At 41.4% G+C, this 23,583-nt stretch overlaps 2 protein-coding genes across 4 annotated transcripts in view; both read left to right on the top strand.

Moving 5' to 3' along the window:
* Positions 1–800: 800 nt before the first annotated feature.
* On the top strand, positions 801–15,564 carry NAAA (N-acylethanolamine acid amidase). 3 transcript variants are annotated; one of them, XM_068941220.1, is made up of 11 exons: positions 803–1,222; positions 1,944–2,108; positions 4,041–4,167; positions 4,921–5,011; positions 8,356–8,432; positions 9,468–9,640; positions 10,516–10,578; positions 11,139–11,205; positions 13,356–13,384; positions 14,318–14,399; positions 15,222–15,564. In XM_068941220.1, the coding sequence occupies exons 1-10, from the start codon at positions 1,023–1,025 to the stop codon at positions 14,391–14,393; spliced, it is 1,068 nt and encodes a 355-aa protein (XP_068797321.1). In that variant the 5' UTR covers positions 803–1,022; the 3' UTR covers positions 14,394–14,399; positions 15,222–15,564. The 3 variants fall into 3 exon arrangements, 2 of the variants coding, with proteins under 2 accessions (XP_068797322.1, XP_068797321.1); XM_068941221.1 differs by lacking the exon at positions 8,356–8,432 and having other exon boundaries at positions 801–1,222; positions 9,553–9,640; XR_011140762.1 differs by lacking the exon at positions 13,356–13,384 and having other exon boundaries at positions 874–1,222.
* The window catches only part of PPEF2 (protein phosphatase with EF-hand domain 2), a 28,577-nt gene continuing 20,215 nt past the window's right edge, over positions 15,222–23,583 (top strand). Inside the window, exons 1-2 of the mRNA XM_009687261.2 lie at positions 15,222–15,316; positions 16,231–23,433. Of these exons, the coding sequence (XP_009685556.1) occupies positions 23,373–23,433 (61 nt within the window). The 5' untranslated portion in view covers positions 15,222–15,316; positions 16,231–23,372. The remainder of the gene's footprint in view (positions 15,317–16,230; positions 23,434–23,583) is intronic.

Genomic DNA, 23,583 nt, shown 5'->3' with positions numbered 1-23,583 from the left:
GCTCTGTTCCCTGTACAGCTGTGCTATTTTCCCTCAATTCTGTGGGTGTATTGAAAATGAAATAGATCTCGATTGAAAGGGAGGAAGCTTCCCCCCCCCCCCCTTCTCTTGTTGAGTTTAGCAGCACCTGGCCTTCTGTTCTTCTCCCTTCTCCCTGTCGTTTTGCAGCGCCGCCGTGGGCCAGGCATGCTCAGAGCTGTGGCCCGTTTCTCTCAGGTGGGTGGCCATCTCCTCTCCTCCACCTTTAAAAAGGAGAGGGACAGACAGGATTGGGGAAAAGGCAGGAGAGAGACTAATCCTTCGCCTAACCCCCCCCCCCCCACACACACACACTTTTTTAAAATTATCCTCTTCCTATGATTTCCAACCTTCTGTAGCATCTTGACGACCGTACACAGAAAGGGAGCCGGTGTCGATGGGGAAGGGAGGGGAGGGTGGCGGCGGAGGCTGCCCAGTATAGGTGCATGACTGCGGGGAGGGCGACTGATGAGGAAGGGGGCAGCTGCCACCCCGGTGGGGGATGCGCAGCTGAGGTGGGGGTGAACCGTAAGCGCAGCGGCCCCGGCGCCGGGGAGGTGGCGTTTTTCTCCGCCAGCAGGCGCGAGGGCGGCCGTTGGGGTCCCTGAGGCGGGCGGGCGGGCAGGCGCGCGAGGGCGGCCGTTGGGGTCCCTGAGGTGGGCGCGCGAGGGCAGCCGTTGGGGGCGGGGGGGGGGGGGGGCGCGGTCGGTCGCGCACGCGCGCGCGGGCGACCGTTACAGCCCGCGGCCCCCGGGCGGTCGGTCGCGCGCACGCGCGCGCGCACGAGGGCGGCCATTACAGCCCCTGGGCGCGCGAGGGCGGCCGGCCGTTACGGCGCGCGGCGCTCCGCCGCCCTGAGGGAGCGGGCCCGCCGCCAGGCCTTGGCCCTGCCCCCTGAACCGGCTCTCTGGGGCCGCGGGCGGGCGTGGCCGCTGTCGCTCCGAGCCGCCCCGCTCCGCGGAGGGCTCGGGCCGCTCTGCCGGCCGGCGACAGTGTCAGGCGCCATGGGGTGGAGAGCGGCGTGGGGGTCCCCGCTGTGGGGGTTGCTGGCGGTGCTGTGCGGGGCGGCGGCGGCGGTGGGTCCCGCGGTGCCGCCGCTGCAGTGCAACGTGAGCCTGGACAGCCCCGCAGAGGAGCGGTGGCTGCCGGTGCTGCGGCACTTCGAGCCCGCTTTCCTGCGCGCCGCCGTCGCCCGGGTCATCGAGTGAGTGTGAGGCGGCGGCGGGGCCTGGCAGCCCCATCTTCGGGGCCGGGGCAGTCCGGGGGTGCGGGCGAAAGAGCCGCCGCTGGGGCGAAACGCGTGACCTTCCGTGGGGGGCAGCGAAGTGTCTGTCAGCCAGCCCTTTTCCCCTGTAGAATGAGAAAAAGGGTGGCCCCGGGTCCCTGCCACCCTTCCCACAGCTACTGCCGGGAGTGGGACTGGGCCAGGGCCCCTCTGCTCCCCCTCAGCCCCAGCAGTGAGGCTGGAAGGAAGAGGGGGAGGTGATGCTGCACAGGTGCTGTATTTGTCTTCGTTCTTCAAAAATCCAGTTTTTATGAGTGTTAACCTAGGGAAAGCCTAGTGCTACTGCATTATGTGTACACTTAGGAATCCATCAGAGGATGGCCTGAAGAGATTCATGGTAGAGACTGAAAGTTTATGAGTTTGCTCTGCAGGCACGAAGCCCGTGCTCAGTGTTAGCCTCTGAGGTTGTGCGGACTTCTCTGGGGATGTGCAGAAGCCAGCAGGATTTGAGGAAGGATGGGATGCAGGGATGTCTGATTTAGCATGGGAGAGGGTTCCAATAAACGATTAGTGCCAAACAGCGTAGGCTAATTAGAGTAGTAGTAGGTTCAACAAATATCTAATTTCTGAGCATAAGTTGCAAACCTCTCTGTCTCGTTCTCAGGTAATAATTAGCTAACGGCTTGAGTGTGTTTTGCAGTGAAACTGTACCGAAATGGGTCCATGAAGTTATTCGGCCGATAGCAGCAGAACTGGAGTTCTTTATGCCCCAGCCCTTTGCAGGAGAAATTCTGGGAATGTGCAAAGCGCTGGGAATAAGTCTGGGAGATGGAGTTCTGCTTAACTTTGCTTATGAGTCCACAGCGTAAGTATCTGATACTGATAGAATCTGATAGAAGCAACATAGAGATTGCTTCTAGTTCGTTTAAGGCATATGCTTGAAGACACATGGGAGATTAATTGCATAGGTCATTCTCTTCTGATTTTATATATTCAACCGGAAAGTTTTATTCTCTCCTTAGGCAGTTTGTGTGCTGAATTGAAGAAGGCACGTTGCAGAGCAGTATTTTTATTTATTAGTAATGGTAGCACGCAACCATTGTGTTTGTGTGTTCATCTACGTGTATAAAAATGTAAAAGTATGAACATCACTTTTGCTAGTAAGGAAGGACCATCCATTCAAACTTTTTTAGTTTGTTACTCTTTCAAGATAAATCTCATGTATTCCTTTGTCATTTAAGTTGTTGGATTTCACCAAAAGGGAAACTGGAAGAATTAGCTGTGCCTTAAAAAAACATAACACAATAATTTACTTAGGCTGTTAATTACAGTTAAACCATTTAGCTAGGATCAACAAAGTTGCTTCCAAAACATTGTCTGGATGGACTGTCACAATGGCTATATAATGTAATTTTTTTGATTTTTCACAATGCAAAAGGGAGGTAGTTACCTTTATGAAAGCAAGCAAAACTTCAGTGGAAAAAGTACTCGCTTTCAGTTTCAGTTCCTGCACTAGAAGTACGTGCAGGAGGATAATAAGAAGCGCTCTAAGTTGTCTATGAGGGTCATGAAAAATAGTTCTCCATCTTTGCTTTGATAAAAAATAGGTGCATACAGGCACTTCTTCACATTTTTATTATTACTTTTCCTAATCTGTGATATTCAGTTAATCCTTTTAATGAAATGATTTTACTGTTTATACCTGATAAGATAGTCATTTAAATGCTAGCTCTTTTAGTTTTTCATGGAGGGCGCTCACCATCATGAGCCGCAGTAAAGCTGATGAAAGTTTAAGATTCTCAGCACTAACAATTCTAAAGGAAAAACAGCAACCAGGAAAAAACTACTTGTCTGCATCTACAGCTCTGAAAGGCAGTGCTTTGCATCACTGGTTTGACAAACTTATCATTCCAGAGAACAAAAGTTTTGAATTTCCTACTCATTAAATATGCTTAATTAGAAGAAAGAAAACAAAAAAAAAAGAAGTTTCCACAAAACTGAAACTCTTAATGTTCAAAAAGTAATTTCAGCGCATGTCCTGTTCTGGAGGTAAGGGCTGGCTATTGTTGAAAAGGCTAATGTGAAAATCAGCTGGTGTTTTCAATTTAAGAGGATTTTGTTTGAACTTTTAATCTAATTGTGATTAAACATATAAACAGGATCCAAATTAAAATGAAATGGTCTAGCAAAATGAAACTTAAAAAGTTTCAGCCTGATGCTTTGTGGACGTTTTTAGGTGTCACGTTTTCATCTTGATTTTGAAAAGGTAAGTTCTGAAATGATTAAATATTTTCCAAGTAGAAATGGTGCTACCTACCTGGTTTGTAATATCTGACATGATGCAGATAGTAGTAGGGATTTTGACTTTCTGAGCCGAGTGGGACCTGATAAGTTAAGTATTGTGCAATTTTGGATGTTAAGAGTTCTCTGGAGAAAGGGCTCTCACGTGGATATCATGCATGAGTTACGCAGAACATTGTAGTGTTATCTAGTTATGTAGAACTTGAGTCAAATCTATCTGTGCCATCTTTTTTTTTTTTTTTTAATTAGAAGTGAAAGTTCTTAAGAAATTCTGTCAAGAAGTACAGGAAGAGACTATTGTCTCAGGTCAGGAACTGCAAGTATTAGTGATGTAACGTGAACTCCTATTTGTATGCTTATGTTAGTAAAATACTTTGCAAAAAATAGATATTCAGTTACTGCTCCTGAAATGTTATGCTAGTCTGACTAGACTATAACATGGGAAAGTGTCACCTTAGTTTTTCTTAAATCATTCTTTCTGCTTTTTGTTTTGAAGGTTCTGTACCAGTATTGTTGCTCAGGATGATAAAGGAAACATTTACCATGGTCGGAACCTGGATTATGATTTTGTAGATATATTAAGCAAGATTACAATTGATGTGCAATTTATAAAAAGTGGGCAGGTATGGTCTGTGGTTGACATGACTGGGTGGTAATCTCTGGAAGAATGGTATACAGCTGTACAACGGTGTAGAGAACAGAATTTAGCGTAAGAATACCAACTTACTGAGTTATCAGAATACTGCAGTGCATCTCTCTCATCTCAGGCGTGAGATGAATGTTGGGTTATTTTGCTTTCTGAGCATCCAGTTAGTGATGAAAAATAGGAACAGATAGAACAGCATAAATAATCTAGCATCTCAAGATTGTTATTTAGAAGGAAACATCGGAAGAAGAAAATATCAAGACATTTAACAACCAGAAGAAATACTAGAGAACATAGAGAAGAGATCAGTTTTGGTAGGGAGAGAGATCCCAAAGCCTTTTTCAGATGTTAATTTTCATGGTTAATGTGTTTGGTTTAGATGCTGAAAATCACCAAAAATGAAGCAGTTGTTAATGCAGTCCTCTTCAATATAGTTTTTCTTAATATTCATTACTCATTTTAGCAATGGAGAATTCATTGTTTCTTTCTTAACCAGCTGCTACAAAAATGTTCCAGGTATCCAAATTCCAAATTAAATGTGGTGAATTTTGGTCCGTAGGGTGTTTTTATAATTTATTTGGTGAGGTTTTGTATATCTGGAGGCAAAGTATTCGTGGTGACTTCTAAAATGATGTATGAAATTCACAGAAAAAATACAGGATGCTGTTTCAGAATGTTGCTTGTGTTTCTCTGTTCCAGAATGCTAAAATACTGTGTTTTCTGATTTCAGATAGCGTATCAAGGCACCACGTTTCTTGGTTATGTAGGCTTATGGACTGGACAAAGCCCGTACAAGTTCACGATCTCTGGTGATGAACGAGGTAAAAATAAATCCATCTTCCACACTTGACATCATGTCACTTGAATGTTGCCTCTTCCAATGCTGTTGCCTCATTCTCCCAGAGGGAAAATGCTGTATGGATGCCAGGAAGGAGCTGAAATTCAGACAGCTTCTCTGGCCCTCAGGGAGTAAAGGCGCATGTAATGCTGCTTTTTGGCTGCTGTGTAGAAGACAGGTATTTGTCAGCACAGTGTCATTTGAGCTTGAAAAATTTCAAGGGAGACTGAGAACCTTGGGGAAATCGGGAAGAGACAGATTCATGTGATCTTTTCAAGAGACACAACTGCAGAAGGCAGAGCAGGGGCAGAGAGAAAAAAGTTGCACTGTCCTGCATAGTAATTAAACAGCTGCTTCCCGAGGCGCTCTCTGCCTTTCTGTGTTCCATTTTTATCTGTCCCCATAAGGCAACTTGAGAGGGTGGGAAGAGAAGCAAGCAGAAGGCTGAAAGATCTAGGGGGAATGCAGTGGGGCTTGAGAGAATGCCTGCAGATACTGGAAAGGCAGTTGAGGAAAGATTAGGGAGCAGAGGAAAGATGAGAAGTGTCACTGCTGAGAACTAACGCTTGATGATAATAGAAGGGCTTAAAGTCAGGAAGGCAGAGGAAGGGTCACTGCCATATCCTTCAGCGCTTGAGTTTCATAAGCATTGATAGACATGTCCAAATCAGCTTGGGTCATCACCCCCCTTCCCCTGTTCCCGCCCCACCCCCTTTTTTTTTTTTTTTTTTTTTTGAAGAAGCAGTCATTTTATGCTGTTCTTTGCAGGCTGTTTGTATGAACCAGGAATGATCTAGTCTGAGTTAGAAGCCGCATCTAAAATAAATGTTTATTTTTCAATAGGGGCAAGCAAATTTTCTTTTTTAATGTAGACAATCTTTTGTTTTCAGAATTCTTTGTAGATGTTGTATGATCAGTATCCAATCTATATATATACAAATTAACTGTCCCTAGGAGTAGGGATTCTGGTATGGAGCACATATACCTCTTGATTCCTGTTTTCTTTGTTGATATTACCTTACTGCATTCTCTAGAGTCTTATCGCGGTTTATACACTTTTTTTTTAAACATTTTATTTCTGATGCTAGTGTAGTAGTTTAATCCAAAGCTGGACTGTTATGGGCTAATACTGAGAGATACTAACTGCCTTTAATTCATGCGAAAATAGAAATTGGGTCTTAGGCGTACTGAGTTTTTGTAAAGGGCTTGATTCAGAAAATCGTGCAGACCAAGATTCTCTGTCTGTGAATGGATATATCCAGGGGACAAAGGTGGTGCTGTCCTGTTCTCCCTACCATTCCTCAGCAGTGTGCTTCAAACCTCAGTATAAGGTCATTTGAGACAGCACTGAGATGGTGTAGTTCATGCACAGACCCATTCTGTGCACCTGACCCTGCAACAGGAATGAAGGACTGCAAAGCTTTGTGTGAAATGGGCTCCTCTTGTCCCTCACAAACTGATGTGCCATCATCCCACCTGTATGCTTTGACCTTTGTTACTTTTAAATTATAGATAAAAGTCATTCACTCAACGTATGTGGCGCTTTGTAAAAGAGTTGATGCTGCCTGCTTGCTTTTTTATGTATCCCTGTACAGTTGAGCTAAAACTGAGGGAAGTGAAAGTATGATTTATTGCTGGAGAGGAGGATGACTCTAAATTAGGATGAAGGTCTCTCAAGTGACAGAACATGGTTTTTTTTATGCTGACTTTTTCTATTTTCTTTGGCATATGATTAATTATAAACTTGACCTTCATATTTCCGATGTTCTTAGTTTTCCTAATTTTCTCCAGAAACACTCAGTTGTTATCACTGCCTTTTTTGTGGCTATTTTAAGATTTTTGCGCAATCCTGTTGTAAAATTTCAATAAGATAAATTATGAGGTAATTTATGCTAATGTTTGAGCTGACAGCGGTTGTTTATTATATAATCAGTAGAGCTGCAGTCCTCTTGACAGTATGCTTTAGGAAATACTACTCCCTGTTACGTTAGCCTTTGACTTTTCATTGCTCAGCATTCGGCTATGAATAAAAATTGTTTCTAAATTGAGAAGCTAGAAGATCATCTTGAGAAGCTGGCAGATCATAAATACCAAAAGGGATGCGATAGTTTTTGATTGAAATTGCTAGCACTAACTTGTTCTGAGAGACATCGTGTGTATTCTGTTACGTGCTGAATATGCTTTCCACTTACATTACAGTTGGTTTCAGGTCCTCTGCGTCTCATTCACGTTGTGGTTCCTGCAGTGGTTTCCTTGAGGTCTTTTGTTCTAAGTTAAGTAGAGAGCAGAGGATCCATATTCTGTTTACTGCAGTCCTTTTAAGCAGTTTGCTCTCTCTGCAGCTCCATGTGAGTTCTTAAAACTAAAATCGCTAAAGCTGATGGTGAAATCATTATAGGTATCTGCCTGGAAATTGAGATTCCTGAAGTACTGAGGGTGGTCTTGAAAGAGATCTCTGACTTGAGAGCGTATTTTGTGATGGAAAGCTTTCAGATTGGTTGAGTTTGTTGCTCTAGCTCTCTTGAATCCAGCACCATATCCAAACTGTTCTATCATCTTTTTTTTTTTTTTTTTAATTTTATCTTCTCACCTCCCTATCATTTTACTGTGCCAACTTATGGTAACTTTCAGAATAGACTGAAAATCTACAATCCCAATCGCTTACGTCATTACGGATCCTGGGATGTGTTCTAAAAAGCAGGGGTGTTAATCCAGCTGTCCCTGGCTGAACTTCACTTGGGATTATGTAGTCTATTTATATTTCGCCTGTAGTTTCAGGTAGAAGTTGTGCTCATCAGCTCATTTCCTGAAATGCTGTCATTTCATGTTGATATGTAGCTACCCTGTTTCACTGAGGACTTAGCTTTCTGTGGTACTTCAGTCACATACCTAACGATTTAGAAAACTGCAAAATTGTATGGCTGCGCATTTGAAAGATGAATTTTCTAAAGTGAAGGCCTTTCAGGATATGTTAGCCTGGTTATGCAGCATGTGCTGCAGTTTTATATATAGCTATCGGTGAAGTAATATATAGTAACAGAAAAGGAGCATTCCCAGCATTCAGTGTTCTGAGCAGTGTTGATAAACCCAGGATGGCACCAGAGGTGCCTATTACTTTGAAGTGGCATGTACTTTGCCAGTTTGGTGTAAGCTGCGTAACTTTGATGATATGATGATAATGGTGTAGCAAGAGAATTTATTGCACTGCTTTTTTGTAACGCCGTGGAGGGAAAGAGTACAGAGCTAGACATGTAAAAGAAAGGAAGACAGAAAGTCTTCACAGAGTGTAAGTAACATGCATGTCTAATGATTTTTTTTTTCTCCAAGAGGGTGGTAGATGGTGGGAAAATGCAATAGCTGCTTTTCTGAATCGAAATTACCCAGTCAGCTGGCTTGTCCGAGACGTAAGTGCACTATGTTCTCAGGTTTCACAGTCATGTCATTTGAACTTAAGAACTCTAACAAATTTGATGTTCCAACTGCTATTTATACAGAAAATGTAATAGATTCATAAATAAATGCATGTTTCAAGGGGATTAGGTCTTGATCCTAAGTCGTCAGCGATATGTATGATAGAGGCAATTCTTGTCTTTTGAGGGGCTAACTCTTCCCAAATTTTTGGCACTTCCCGAAAGTGCCGAAAAATCTTCGACAGCTGTGCAAAAGCTTCCATCCCAAGGAATATTTCAGCTGGGGGGGAGGGATACAATAATGTGACAGATAGAGCAGTTGCTCTCTTAGATGATGACCCAGTAGTTATTTTACACTACGTTTGATATGTTATCAGTTAACTCTGTATTCTCAATATGTTGAGAGGCACTCCTTAGACTGGTGTTTTGTATAACACATTTTATGAACAGTGTGTTAGGGTGTCACTAGGATAAAACAGGTCCGCTGCTTCTCAGAATTCTCAGTTATAACAAACATGAATGATTTGGTTTGTAGGTAACGTAAACTTCCTGCAGAAATGGAATGTCTGCTGGAGACCTAATTGTTCATATTTTTTGAGTTTGAGGTGTGACTTGAGGCTGTGACTCAAAAGTACTAGCTACAGTGCTGCTGTCAGAAATAATTAATTGTTCTCCAAGGCTTTCCTTGTCTGTCTGTCTTAACAGTTTTGTTGGCCTGAGAACAGTAGCTTTGTTGGCCCAGATAGAGCTATTCGTATATGTATATGCATGTATTTTTTGTTTTCTTTGAGTATTTTCTAAGCTGGGGTTATTGAGTTCAGTTACTAGTCGTATTCATTTCACGTTCATATGCTAAAGCTGTGTTGGAAAGTTATATTCAGAAAAATATTTTCAAATAACACTTGGCAGTCAATTATAATTTACAGAAAAGCTGGGACTGTTGGTCTGTTTAGGTTGTCTCAGTACTTGCTTTTGCCCTTGAGTGTGCTGTGTGATTTTTGTTTCATTCTGGCCTTCTTTTTGCACTAGACCTTGAGCAGAGCAGAGGACTTTCAGTCTGCTGTTCTCAGACTAGCTGGCGTTCCCATCATTGCTGAAGTGTACTATATTGTAGGAGGCGTATCGCCCAAAGAAGGCATGGTCATAACAAGGAACAGAAGAGAGCCAGTAGACCTCTGGCCTCTCGATCCTTTAGGTGGAGCGTAAGTAGAAAAAAAAGTGTTATTTTGTCTTTCGTACTCCTTTCTGAGTGATAGGCAGGCATAATAAGAGTGCTTTCTTTAGAGACTCAGGCTCGTCTCTTACTACCGCTTATAGGACAAGCTTAAATGATACCCTCTGAAAGGAACACTAGTCTCTCCTTCCTAGAAAAAGAATGAAACTACCTTGTCAGGTTGGGGCAGTCCAAAAGGACGAGAGTGGAAAAAATACGTGTAGATGTTTGCTTTTTAGCCAAGTTCCAAAAGAAACAAGACTTAAAAGTTTCCTCCTGTCTGTCTGTCAAGTTGTGCACCAGTAATTTCAACACTTATAGGTTAGTTTTGACCAAATGCAATAGAAAGTTTGAAATTTCAGAAAGAATTCTTCCTGTGACTCATGTGAAATCAGCAGCTTAATACATGAGGGAGACCTTAAATAGTTGCCCTGCTATGAGAAACAGTACTTAATTACTCCAGTCTACCGCTAAACATTTGCTTGGCAGCAGCCAGGTGGCTTGCTGGCTCTGTTTGCTCCAGACTGACCCCTGCAGGCTGCATTGTACACATACTGATAATGTTTTCTCTGGTCATCTCTCAAAGGTCTGATTTTGCTTTTATTGCAGTCAGTAGTAGTTTTGTCCCTGCCACCAGCAAGAGTCACCAGCAAGAGCTGAGAAGTCATTTCATTTGTGTTTGGTAGCTTAAAAAGGGTGCCATGCGTATCCATTGGGCTCGTGAGAGACGTAGGAAAGAGGCTTTTGAGGGAGCTTCCCCCCCCGTCCCCCCCCACTTTGGCAGTACAGAAATACTGGCTTTTGGCCTTTATTAATTACCTGCTGACACATCTTTTGCTTTTATGTTTGTGTATTATGGTATAGGTGGTTTCGTGTGGAGACAAACTATGACCATTGGACTACCCCTCCTCCTTTTGATGATCGAAGGTAAATTTAGTTTGGAGCTGCGCAGTGAGATGGCATTTTCATTCTTAAAAAGCACAGACACTTGGGTATATTCTTCTCTAAGCCAGGTGTAGGCTTGTTGAGCAGGCAGCTAATTCAGTTTCTGTAATGCGTCTCAAAAGGGAGCTAAGGAGTGCCAGGGGAAAATCTGTGTGACAGTGCATGGGATGCAAGGTGAAAAATCACAGGGGTATAGCATTTACCAACAATTTCCAGAATTTGTTAAAAAACATGGGATTTAGATTTCACAGGGAGAAAGTATTTGATGGCATTATTAAGAGATTCACAGACATCATGCCATCATTAGGCTGTATAGTATGCAAAAAGTTGTTGGCAGTTTCCTGGCTGTTCTGTGCTCATGGTGTAGTGATATAGTAGCTTTGGCAATAAGAGACTAGATTCAGTCACACAGCACTCTAGATTATTTTAGACCAAAATAAGCATTCCAATGTGAAGGCATTTTGTGAGAGATTTTTCACATTCAAGCTCTGTAGCTTTTTGAAACAGTGAAGTGTGTTTAATACTGCATTCTTTTCCTTCAGAACTCCAGCCATCAAAGCTCTCAATGCCACTGGACAGCAGAATATTAATTTTGATACACTGTTTCAGGTATGTCTTTTAAATTCAACATTTTGACGTGTCAGCTTTGACTTAGAATTCTCTTTCAAAGCAGAAGTGCAGTTACGTTTTTGGCAGGGATCTAAAAGCTGTACAAGTAAGGCGTAAAGAAAAAGGTGTATTGCAGGGCCATCTCTGGAGAGTTTAAGACATAAGTTTGTGCATCAACAGCTGCTGTAAGCGAGCTTCATTTCGAAATGTCATCTACTGCTGGACACCCACAAATCAGATTCTTTCACTAATTCATTGTGTGACCTGGGTTGAATCCAGATTTTCAGGGGCCTGTTAGTTCTGGAACTCTTCCTGTCTGGATGCCCAGACTGAGATATCTCGACGCTGTTTTTAAGTTCTTGTGAACTTCATTTAACAAATAGGTGCGTGACTTTTCTGGACAGTCTGTTTTGGTTTCCCACTGAGAATTCAAAAGGAGTAGATCTGAAGCAGTGCTTCAGTTTTCTAGTGAATTAAACACAATTAGTAGGAAGAACTTGTTTCAAAAGAAGGGCTAATTTGGTTGGTTGAATGCTTCAAGGCATTTCAGTAAAATATGTTGTGAGAGTATAAATTATTACTTTGTTTTAATGGGAGATTTGAAACACTGATGCTAGATTAGGGTCCTGATATCAATACCTGCATTGAACTACAGATATTTCAAAGTTTCAAAAAACCTCAGAAAACAGTTTAATTATTTTACAGTTATCGAGTGTAATGTGTGAGTCTGTTCAAATATCAAAAACTACCTGAGTCTTGATGGAGATTCTTAAGTATTACTAATCTAGAAATAGGTTGTTATTTTCAAATGTACTTAAAGGCTTTTAGAAGCACAATTTAATTTATTGACTGTGTGCTTCTTTATCACATGTAATAACTGTAACAAGTTCAAGTCAGATTTGATTTTTGCGGTGCTCCAGGAAGCAAAGGAATGCAATATTTTTAGATTTTAAATCCTGTTGGATTTCAACAGTAGTATAAATAATAATTACCTCTTTGGTAGAAAAATCCAGGTTCCTGTAACTAAAATAGCTTTAATGATGGAATGAAAATTGTAAAGCACCAATATTTGTACAGTTAAATGATTCTAGGTATGTACTAGTAAGCAGAAAAAAGCTCTATGGCGGAGTTTTCAGCACTCTGATCCGAAGTAAGTGTGCTGCTCCTACACTAGATTAGTTAGTGATGGGCTCAAATCCTGCAATTTAGATCAGGAATTAAAAATTTCAGTGCTGTTTACATGGGAGTTTAGCTTTAGCTCGCCTTGGTTATAAAGAGCAGTGAAAATGTGTAATGGTGCACAGTCTGTACAAAACATTTCTGCATTCTCTGCGTAGTCATTTCCTAACGGTCCACCAATCCAGGTGTTTTGGTGGCTGTGTCAGATAAGCATGCTAAAGATCACTGGAATAACTCAAATTTCCATAGGTATGCATAGAGAAAATAACATTACATCAGAATTGGAGGCATCCAGAACCTGTTCTATGTGTAATCCAAGTTCTTAAATTTTCTCTGTGTGGATTTCCCTGTGTGGCATTCAGACAGAAAGATTTTATTGAAGGAACTCCTATAACTAGACTGACTATGACACTCTAATACCAGGGGTTGATCCACAGAATCACAACATATGGAAATCAACCGAAAGAGCATTGATACTTAACGGAATTTTGCTCAGGTATATTGTGCGGACTGCAGTTTTACCCAGTTAGGGACACGGACTATGCAAAGTTTGTGTAGAAATAAGCTTTATTCCTTCCAGGAGTCTGTGAATGACTGTCCTTGGCTAACAGTCTTTGGTAACATGGCTGTTCTTTGACTGCTAGAAGGAGAACATGAAAGAGCAAGAGGTGAATCCATGACCATAATTTATGTGCAGTTCAAGCACGCTTACAAATGCTACAGCAGGCAAGGAAAGTGTTAGAGAAGAGTGATACTTTCCAATTAGTTTTGAGAACTTGGGTCTTGTGTATTTCAGAGTTTTTATTTAAAATATGTTTGTGATGTGGTCTGATGTTAAAAAGGAAATGGCAAGAGTAATCCTTGATTCTGCATCATTCATTTTCATAACTTAGTCATACTGCTGTTTCTGAACAGCCTTTTAATTCCCTTTTCATTTACCAAAATGACAACTCTTCAAACTTTCTGCACAGGTGTTGTCAGTGAAGCCTGTCTTAAACAAGTAAGTATTAGGTTCAGTGTTGATCAGTGCCTCCTGCCATGCCTGAGGCCACTGAAAAGGCAAACACAATCTTCCTCAAGATTTTTGTGTATGTCTTTTTGAATATCTTGTGATTTCCCAGCTTAGATTTCTGCTTGTGCACGTGGAACTGTCTTCACTTCCACAACGCTCTCCCTTTTTGCTCTGTCCCTCGCTTTCCAGCCGTTGAACTGCGCTCCATTAGGCTTAGTCTGGTTACGGGAAGAGGCTACCTTTTGCAGTACCGAAAAAAATGACTGCTCAGACCAGCAGCGGTACTTTTTGTGGAGTCGTTTCTGCCTTTCCCTTCTGGAAATTTTGGATTTGTATTAACCGTGAAAAAGGTTTTCCATGCAGTTTCTGGCGTAACTCTGCTTGATGTGTGAAAAGGAAAAATAGTGTGCGGGAAACTGGCTTTTAGGTACAATTTACAGGCTTTCTAGAACAGAATCATTTCAGTATGCCGTTATTGTTCGGCATTGTTACACAAATTGTACCTCTGCAGGTTACCTTGTTTTGTGTTACTCTGGATCAGTCATTCACATTAGAGCTTGCAATGGTGTCTTCAAAGTCAGTGCCAGGACTTCATCTCTGTTGTCTTATAAATGTGAACAAATTTGGAAAAGGAGAAAATTATATCCGTGTGACTACTAAGATCAGCAGTGCTAATATTTTAATACACTAATTAAACAGATGTAGAAACAGTTTCTTTGCTCTAGTAGGTGGAAAAAACGTGTTAAAAATTTGTGCCAAGAACCTTCCTTTTTATCAATGTCTTTCTAACACTTCTCTATGTAAGCAGAACATTTGTTTCTGCTAAAACTAGTTCTGCTGCTTTGCTGGTTTTATACATGAATCCCCTCATCTTTGGAATGATTTTTTTACTCGCTCACTCTTCGCTTTTTCCCCTACCAGTAACACGGTGTATACCACAGTAATGAGCGCTGCATTTCCAGATAAGTACAGGACGTGGATCAGAACTGTGAAGTGAAGAGGTGTAAGTAGCATGCTGGTACTCTAGCTACTTGTATTTAAATAAAAATTTCAAGGAAAGAGTCATTGAGGGACAGAGCACTGCAGTGGCACTCAAGCGACCTAGTTTGAATTCCTGACTCTCCTTTGGTTTGCTTATTGACCTTGGGCAAATACCTTCCTTTGCTGTTTTAGAGATAGAGTTAAGTACTGACTTTCTTTGCAAAATCTTTATTGTGTCAGGAAAAGTGCTTTATCAGAGAGAAGAGGGTGGGGGGTGTTAGGACCTAAAGGTAGCAGTTCCCGATATGAAGGTTTTAGCTATTATTTTCACAAGTCTCACTCCTGTGAAACATACCACGTGTCTTCAGGAGCTTGATTATGACAAGGAGTCATACCATAGCGAACTGAACCCCAGCAGGAGAGGGCTGTGCACTTGACCCCAAGAAGGATCAAGCTTAGTCTATGACAGCCCCTCACAGACAACTGACCGTCAGCATCCTCTGAGGGTTTTGTCCTGTAGACTTACAGAAAAATCAAAGTGCTTGAACCCCCAGGGTGCTCAACATCATAGCTTTGATGTGTTCAGAGGAAGGTATTAGGTTATGTGGATTTCTGTTCCAAGAAAGAGTCAGGTAGCTTGGAGCTTGGCAGGAGCATGAGAAGCTGCATTCTCGTTTGAACAGTTAATTTTTGAACTGTTGTTGTATCTTACTGGTAGCAGTTGTATTGGACATCTGATTACAGAGGGATTAATTCCTTTCCTTTGGAGATTCTAAAGAGTTTGCCTTCTTTCCTGACAAACCTATGCTCTCTTATTTATCTGTCTTTTTATTTACTTCAACAGGCAAAATGGGTGAAAAGTTGAAGGTTTCCAAGACCAGCACACGCTTTTAAAATTACTCTTAAAAGCACTGCATATTAATTACATGAACCATTCAGGTAATGACTTGTTAGTTCTTTAATGTGTTACCAGATGTTGTTAATGAACTGTAGTGGAAGTTTGATTTTATTTTAACTACATTAATATTCTAGCAGGTGTTTATGGCTAAAGGTATTTTTACTATTTCTGGAAATAGTTGTGCGATTTGAATGTACGGATGTAATTACTAATAAATAAAAAGTTTATATTTTTACTTGGCCTGTAGGTCTGAATATAATTAAATAAAAAGATGCAGCTGATTTATGAAGACCCGTGTTGTTGCTGTTAATGTCATAGTCCTTTTCTCTGACATATGATGGGCCTGTGACCCTGAGCCCATCAGGGCAGAGGCTATGTCCAGAGAGAACTGGCCTGCGTGCCAGGGCAGGCTAGGGGAGCCTGCAGACCAGACAGAACTCTCCTGAACCCTGTGACAGTTCTATTACAGTTACAGAACGGGGTTGCTGCAGGTCCTCAGATCTTTTAATCCTGTGTCGAACTGCATCCGTTTGGCCATCCTGCCCTGATGTGCTCTGTGGGACCTTCCTCGACACAGAAATTGTTGCATCAGTGCAGGGAACGTGGCTCTGAGCAGTGTGGATTCCACTGCAGACAGTGTCTCTCCCCTTCAGTTGTGGTTCTCCGGTGCATAGGCCCCTAGTTTTTACTAGGGTTGTGAAAGGTGACTGAGAGGCATGTAGTCTTAAGGAGGCCCCTAAATAATGTTAAAAGCCCTTGTCTTCTAGTAGTAGGTAAGGTGTTTAACCACAGTAGACTTTTCAGTCAGTTGAAGAAGTGGTTATTTGGTGTAAGGCAATGAAATGTGGCTAGAAGGAGTAGCTCTATATATAGCTGTAGATTATTGTGATTTTATTCATCAGAAATCCAGAGTTGTTTAAGGAGACAAGATAATACAGTTTTTTTCTTCTAACAGATGAGAGAAGCCTGTGATGTGATAACAGTGACATTGGAAAAGGGATGAGCTTTCTCTAGAACACAGAGGTTTTTAGGTTTGTCTGCTTATGTTGTGCCTGCATACAGTCAATTCACGCACTTCTTGAAAGCACAGCCGAAATACAGAAGGGTTTGAGGAGTCAAGACCAGTGGATACGTTCACATAAAGCTTAAAGGCTTGATTCTTCATTGGACAAAATTCCCACGAATGTCGGTGAGAATTTCACCTGGGAGAGGATGATGCTATCAGACTGTTAGGTCTTCAAATGGAAAGTTTCTCCCATGACCTGGAGCGCCTTTGGTAATGTCTCATGTATCCAGCTTGGTGGATGTTTTACTTTGTGACAAGAGCCCCTCTTCCCCCATAGTTCCTATGAGTGATAAAACAGGAGGAAATATTCTGACAGCGTAGTAGGATGTAGGAAGAATGCTCCCCTGTGAGCGAGGTGAAGGGTACAGGGGGTGCATTCCTGCAGCCGGAGCACGATTTCCAGATACTGCCTGCAGTATTTGTGCATGGATTATGCAAACTTCCTGAGAGCGCCTTCTGGAGATGTGGGCCCTTTATCGTCTTGCACTGAGTCTCACTAAGTGTCATAACCTACTTACCTGCATCCTCTACTTCTGCCTGGATAAATGCACTGCAAGCTTTGCCTTGACCCAGTTTGCACAGTGATGTTATGAGGAGTCCTATGACCTAACTGATGCAGTTGAAAAACAGAGGTTTCCTGAAAGAAGATACAGAGGAGATCACACACCCTTTGAGATTTCATATTGATATTGCTTTAATTCACAGAGCAGACATGGACTCCTGATCCCAGCAAGTTTTCTTTATGTAACAGCCACCCACAAGTAGAGACGAAAAGGATCCTCCCTTGTGTAATTTAGCATAGTCGTCTTGACCTCCTCAGCAGCGGTAGGCTGATTAGCTTCTGGCAATGGTGTGGCCAGTTTCTCTGTAGTTTATGAACTAATCAAATATATTCATTTCCATGTGTAAAAACAGATCTGGAGTATATAAATATTTGTTATCCATGAATATTCAGCAGCCAAATAGAAATTCCTGTCCTGTTCATCTCATCAGCTATTCAGAACTTGCTTAGGCCCAGTCACAAAGTAGAATATTGCAAAAATATTTGTTTTTTTTTTTTGGATTTTAAACAAGAAAGGAAACTAGATTTAAATAAGTCAATTTTATTTTGCCTTTGTAATTTCTAATTTTTTTAGCAGAAGTCTTGCATTTCATCAGTTCATAAACCTTCAGACATCCTGATTCACAACAAAACAAAGCCTATATGTTAATTTGAATAGGGTTTTTTTGCTAACCAGGAGGATATTTAACTTTCAGGTCTTAGCAGTTTAATTACAGGCTAAAAAATATAAACGCTAAGCAAGTGGTAAATGATGTATCTTATGAAATAGATGATTTAACCTGTGAGATGCGTATTGAGTTGCTTTTGTATAAGGATTGAAATTTGATGAAAATGAGGGTCAACATTTTTAATAGCTTAAATAAAACCATTTTAACAATTCTGGATACGTAAGAAAACATGAAGTGTAACACTGATAGTTTTTTAAAGGATTTGTATTTTTTGCAGGTTTTTGTTTTCTGCTTTTAAACAAAAGGAAGGATCATTTGTAGATAACTGAACTGCTTGCTGGTCGTCCTTCTGCTTGTGATTTCATCTGCTTTGGGTGTCCTTTTTTTAGAGATCAGGAAGCAAAAGAGCTTTTCAGTTTTCTCAAGCCCAGTCAGTTCCTCAACGTAGAATTTATAAGTAAATAAATAGAGCTAAGATAAATAATTTATCCTTGCATTTATCCTGTTGCTTCTGCACAGCAGACTCCCTATCTACAAACACCAAAAAATTTTTCTGCTCAGTATCCGAGCTGAGTGAAACCGTTACAAGCATCTAGAAGAAAAAGAATGGTTAACAAAAGGCAACTGGAAAGTGTGTAAGAGCTGGTTTGTCTTCTAAGATGAGAGAGGCCAATGTATTGCATTTCTCATTCATAATCCCCCTCAGTAATCCTAATCCATTTCAGATCTGTGGCCTTTCTTAAGCATCACATGGGAGGGTTCTTAAGGCTGCTCAAAACAACTGTGCAGTAAATAAATTGAAGGGTCTGCACTTGTTGCAGAACAACACACACATCTTGTACTGCAAGTGCTAAAAGAAATGGGAGTTTCCACTGAGTGGCCAAGGGAACAGCTTGTTTGATAATTTAGGTGTCTGAGGAGGAGTTTCTGAATCTAACCAAGTAAATCACTTAAAAGATTAATGATCATTTTGAATATTGAATGCTGGTTATATAAGCATACAAACCAAACAAAAGCTAAAAAAAATATTGGAGTGCTTCTATGCTGTTTATCGTTAAGTTAGAAATTGGTGGCAAGGTAAGTTGTATTTTTCATTTTGTTTTCTCTGTAACAATGTTTTGTGTGCAGAAGGAAATACTAAGCACCCATAGTTTGAGGTGAAATATCCTTGGTCATACGTCAGACTACATAAAATTATGGTTGGGAGTTTTTAACTGAAATTCTCATTTTTTGGCATTGCAGTAACTGTTCAGGTGCAGAGGTCAGTGCATGTGTAAAATAAAAGAAGCTTCACCTTCTTGTTTCCAGCTACGAGCAGCGCTGAATCGGATGCACACACAGGACATAGGTATTTACCCTAGGAAGTAAAGGCAGGATCATCACTTCCATTAGTGCTAGCTAGCATCTTTATTCTTGTGGGACTTGTATTGGAGGTTTTTTTTTTATTCATTAAATGACCTGTTGCCTTTTTTTCTTTTAGCAGAACTTAAATTTGTTTCCTTCTCTCACCCATTTTTTTCACTGTTTTTTCCTAGTAAGCTCTTGTTGAGTCTACCCTGTCCTCTCGTTGTCTTCCAGATTTATGTTTCTGTCCAAATGTCTGTGAAATTGTTAAGACAGTGGGGATTCTGCTGTGTATGTGAAATGTGTCATCTTTCCTAGGAGCCCTGGTTTTTTGGGGAGTTAGCTGTTTCCTGTACCAGAGCAATCTGGTGCTCCTTGCAGAGGCCTTCATTTTACATGGATGGAGCACCACATTCTGTGCAGATCTGTACTCTGAGCAAGCTCAGTGATGTGATGGCACGTGTAGAATTTGGCTCAAAATGGTTTCACTTGTTTTAGTTTTGAAGGAATTCAAAATAATAGTCACGGTAAGCCAGGAAATTTCCTTAGACTTTTTTTTTTCTTTTTGATTTTGGGGTGTGTGGTTTTTTTTTTCCCCCCTAAGTTGACATAAATGTATTTGTGCAAGTCTTCCCTTAATCGGTTTTATGTTTTTTTATGTCCTTTAATCAGTTTTATGCTTGTGTTATTGCAAAAGTGAGTATGTCATCCCTTTGCCTGAGAAGTACATATAGAGTAGAGATGTTAGAAACTTCTCCTGACTTTTGGGGGTAACTGGTGAGCAGGAAAAGCACATCTTCTCTGTGTGTGTCTGGTCTCTAATTGAAACATTAAGCGTTGTTCTGTTAGTTGTCTACATCCGTGTGCCACTCTGAATCCACTCTTTCTAGTGGCTTTTAAGTCCTGGCCTGATGTAAGCAAGTATAGCCGGTTTTATCACCTTGCTTTACTTACACATAATGTTTGATAGAGGATGCTCTGCGCAGCATTGTGTCCCAGGGGAAACGCATGAGCTGAGGCTGAGATGCATGTGAATGTGCTGCAAACTCCCAGAAGTGTTGAGGAAAGCCTGTCTCAGAGGTCTTTTAATGGGACCAAAGAAAACATAGACGTGTCCGCAGCTGCGGAATGGTGGCCGAGAGCAAGATGAGAAAGGAGTAGGTGGGTGGCTGCTTCCCAGATGCGCTGTTCCATCTCAGCTGTTGTTTAGTACAATCTGTATTTGAGGTGATGCCACTGCTGGATTTTCTCAAGTCTTCCAGGCTGCATCTTTTCAGGCCCCTGTTCCTTTTTCTTCTTTTTCTTGCCTACAGGTTTTAGGGTAGGGGAGGGGTGCATTTCACTGTTGGGTGGATGAGGAAGGATCAGAGGTGCTGAGCAGCTGGGCTGGCTCTATTTCTTCCTCACTCCTCCCACCTTTGATACAGGTTTGTTATCACTGGATTCTCCAGCTTATTGCTGTGCACTCCTTTGGTCAGGCCTCTGTCCACAGAAGAATCTGAGGGTAGGGAGGTGAAAATACCTGCAGATGCAGGAATTCCTCAGGAGAGAGAGACCTGCTGACAGACTGCTGAGGACAAGAGAAATAGGTGGGTGATGGTTGCCTGTGCTTGCTCTCTGTAGTTGCTCCTGCGGCACACTAGTACTGGGCCATACCTATATCTGGATGGCCACAATTTCTCTTTAAAGTAGGGCTGTGAAAAATTAATAAATGCTTCTTTATGTGTTGAGAGGGAGGGAAATGAGGCAGAGTTTTATTTTGTGCCTCCAAAGCTGGCTTCAGAGAGATTTTGAGATTTCTATCTCAAAAAACTCCCAAGATCACATCTTATCAACACAGATAGGTAGTACTCCTGAACACATCCTAGGCAAGCCGAGTACCCGACTCTGTACTTGAGCACTGGCTTAAAATTTGTCCTCTGTTTTTTAGGAGTGATCTGGCACTGTTGTAGTTCCTGAAAAAAGAGTTTTTCTCATGGTTGCATTTTTAAAGGTACCTTTAAAAGGTGCTCTTCTCTTCTGAAGCATCTGGTTTTTGTTTGAAACCAGTAGTGCTGCTGAGGAACCCGATACTAAAGATACACTAGGCACACAGGCTGTGTGCCTGGGAGGGTAAGTTGTCCGCAGTATCCATGTTTCCTTTTTTTTTCCTTGGGTCTGTCTTGAGTCTGGTCCTGTGGACTGAACTCCCATTAGTATCTGGAGCGTGTCTTTGGTGTCAGTTCATCTGAAAGGAATCTGTTTCATGCTGTTTCAGACTGTTTTGCTATGTATACCAGAATGCAGTAAGCGGAGGTGATTGGGGATGTTTGTTTCTAAAGCACGCTCCCAATTCAAACTAATTCATTCATGTCATTGCTTTTCTGGATAGCTAATACTTTTTGAAATCTTCAGATTTCTCTCTTTGAAAAGATACTTTTGTTTGGATATCCAAATGTGGATTTATAAGCCTATGCTTAGAAATTCTTGGCTTGAAAATTCATAAGGTTTTTCGTGAAATGGGATTTGCCTTGTACAGAAGGTGAGAAGCAAGAGCCTTAAATGCTAGGTATTCTGATTTGTGTGTGTGATTGTCCTTTTGGGTGCTTACTAACTTGGAAATTTCCTCCTCCAGCCTCTCAGTTTCTGCACCTGTGAAAAAATGCTCCAGTCCCCTTTGCAAAGTTTTTGAGAACCTCCGACTTTAAAATGGTTTGCCAGGATCAGGAGTTTGATGATCATTTCACGCTGTGCTTCGTGCAATGAGCACAGAATTTCCAGGTGAACTGGTCTTACCTGCTGACACAGATGAACTGTGATTTTAGACTTTTTTTCCTATTCCAATTTGATGTTTGATACTGGATTTTGAAGCCCATATTTTTACAGTTCTTTTAGCTTTCACAAGACCAAAATGATTATCTTCCTACATGAACAATGTGCACATGTACTTTAAACAATACAGGTCATATTCCTTCAATTAGCATTTGTGCCAAGAAAGGTGTGGGATAGGTGGAATGAGACTGAAGTAGGCAAGGGGGTTGCAGGAAGTGGGAAAAGGAGGAGAAGGGCTATTTTCTCCTCTGCTGGGGAAAAAGAGTGCCCCTGCAGTCCCATTCTCTTGATCCTTCAAAATTCTTTGAGATGTGGGAAAATCCTCCCACTAGCACGTGACTTACCATTTTTACAGCTGATTTGTTCCTTCCTTTCTCAGCCTTTCTCTCACTCCTTCCCCTCTCCCCCTGCCCCATTCCAAATCTCTGTCAGAATAAGAATCTATAGTTACTGTGCGGTACAGCCTGGGACTGCTCTGGCAGTAGTACATGGTGTTTTGTGTTCCCTTGAAACAGGATCTGTTCTCTCTGGGTAGAGCTGTCTTTGCAACAGTGAGGTTGAAAGAAGTCGAGCTGTCCTGTCCTTTTATGCTCGCAAGGGTGTGAGCAACTGATTGATGGTATAATACACCCCCACGCTCAAGCAGATCTGCGAGGTGAAGAAAAGCAGTATTTATTTAACAAAGCTGATTATTTTCTTATGACAGCTAGTTGTTATTTTAGACTTATCTCCACTCCAGTTGTGGAACTGCAAATAGATTTAAATACCACATGGGTGTTCATCCCTCATAATTAGAGTTATCCTCCACAGAGTGGTGTATGCATGCATATTTGTCTGCAAATCTTAAAATGAGTGTTAATGAAGTCACTTAATTACTTTTTTCCTTCCAGATCAGCATTACAAAACTTGATTTTTTTTTCTATAGAGTGTGTGAATGCCTCCAACATGCAGTCATGTGCAGTAATTTAGCACCTTTTACTTCATCTAGTCACTTCTATTGTGCATGAGGAAGGGGGGAGGTGGGGTGAGGACTGGGAGATGTAGTCTGCTCTCAGAGCATGGCTAACAACTTATCTACATACAGGTCGTCCCCCCACTCTGGAAATGTGAGTATCTCATTAAAATTTTTTTTTTTTGTCTGAATCAAGCTTATTTTAGTCTAGCATTTGAAATGAAGGTCGAGGTCACTATATTGCCATCTTACTAAGAGTTTACGTTTAGAAACCTAAAATTAGGCGTGTGAAACATTGTGAGAATACATGAATATCTGATTTATACATCTACTGTACAACTACAGTACCTAAATATGTAATATTTTTATATAACTAGCAAAAGTGCTGTATTTATTACTATTTACACAGCTGACTTGAAATTTTGAAGAGTAAGACAAAAATTCCCATATCAGATAGTCTAGAAAACAACAAAGTAGGGAAAAACCTGCTAGTAGTAGGTGTACTTGGGCACAGGACAGGCCATCTGCTTGGTGATCTTAATAAGTGTTAATATGTTTAATTATAGACTCCCAGCACTGTGGGACACGTTGCAGCTGGTTTGATTCTGACTGAATGCTCTTTCCTGCATCTCTTGCATGGTTTTGGTGATACTGGGGTCAGTCTGCAGCATTCTAGGAGTATTGGCAGGAGAACATGGGATCTGGTAGTTCTGTAAATGCCGACTTCAGATACTCCCTGCAGAAGTCTGAAAATGGTGAGTGATTCTTTGAAATATAATCTTTTCCTGTCTGCTCACGCGCATCCTGTTGGAAGGTTGTGTTTCTTTCTGAACTGCATGGTTTTCTTGATCGTATTGAGGCATGGTTATGTCTTCAAGTATCCCATGAAGAAGAATCTCGGCTAT

The sequence above is a fragment of the Struthio camelus genome, chromosome 4, assembly GCF_040807025.1.
Source record: "Struthio camelus isolate bStrCam1 chromosome 4, bStrCam1.hap1, whole genome shotgun sequence".
In the NCBI taxonomy this organism is placed as follows: domain Eukaryota; kingdom Metazoa; phylum Chordata; class Aves; order Struthioniformes; family Struthionidae; genus Struthio; species Struthio camelus.
Note: the sequence above shows the minus strand (reverse complement) of the source record. Positions and strands in the feature narration are given on the sequence as shown.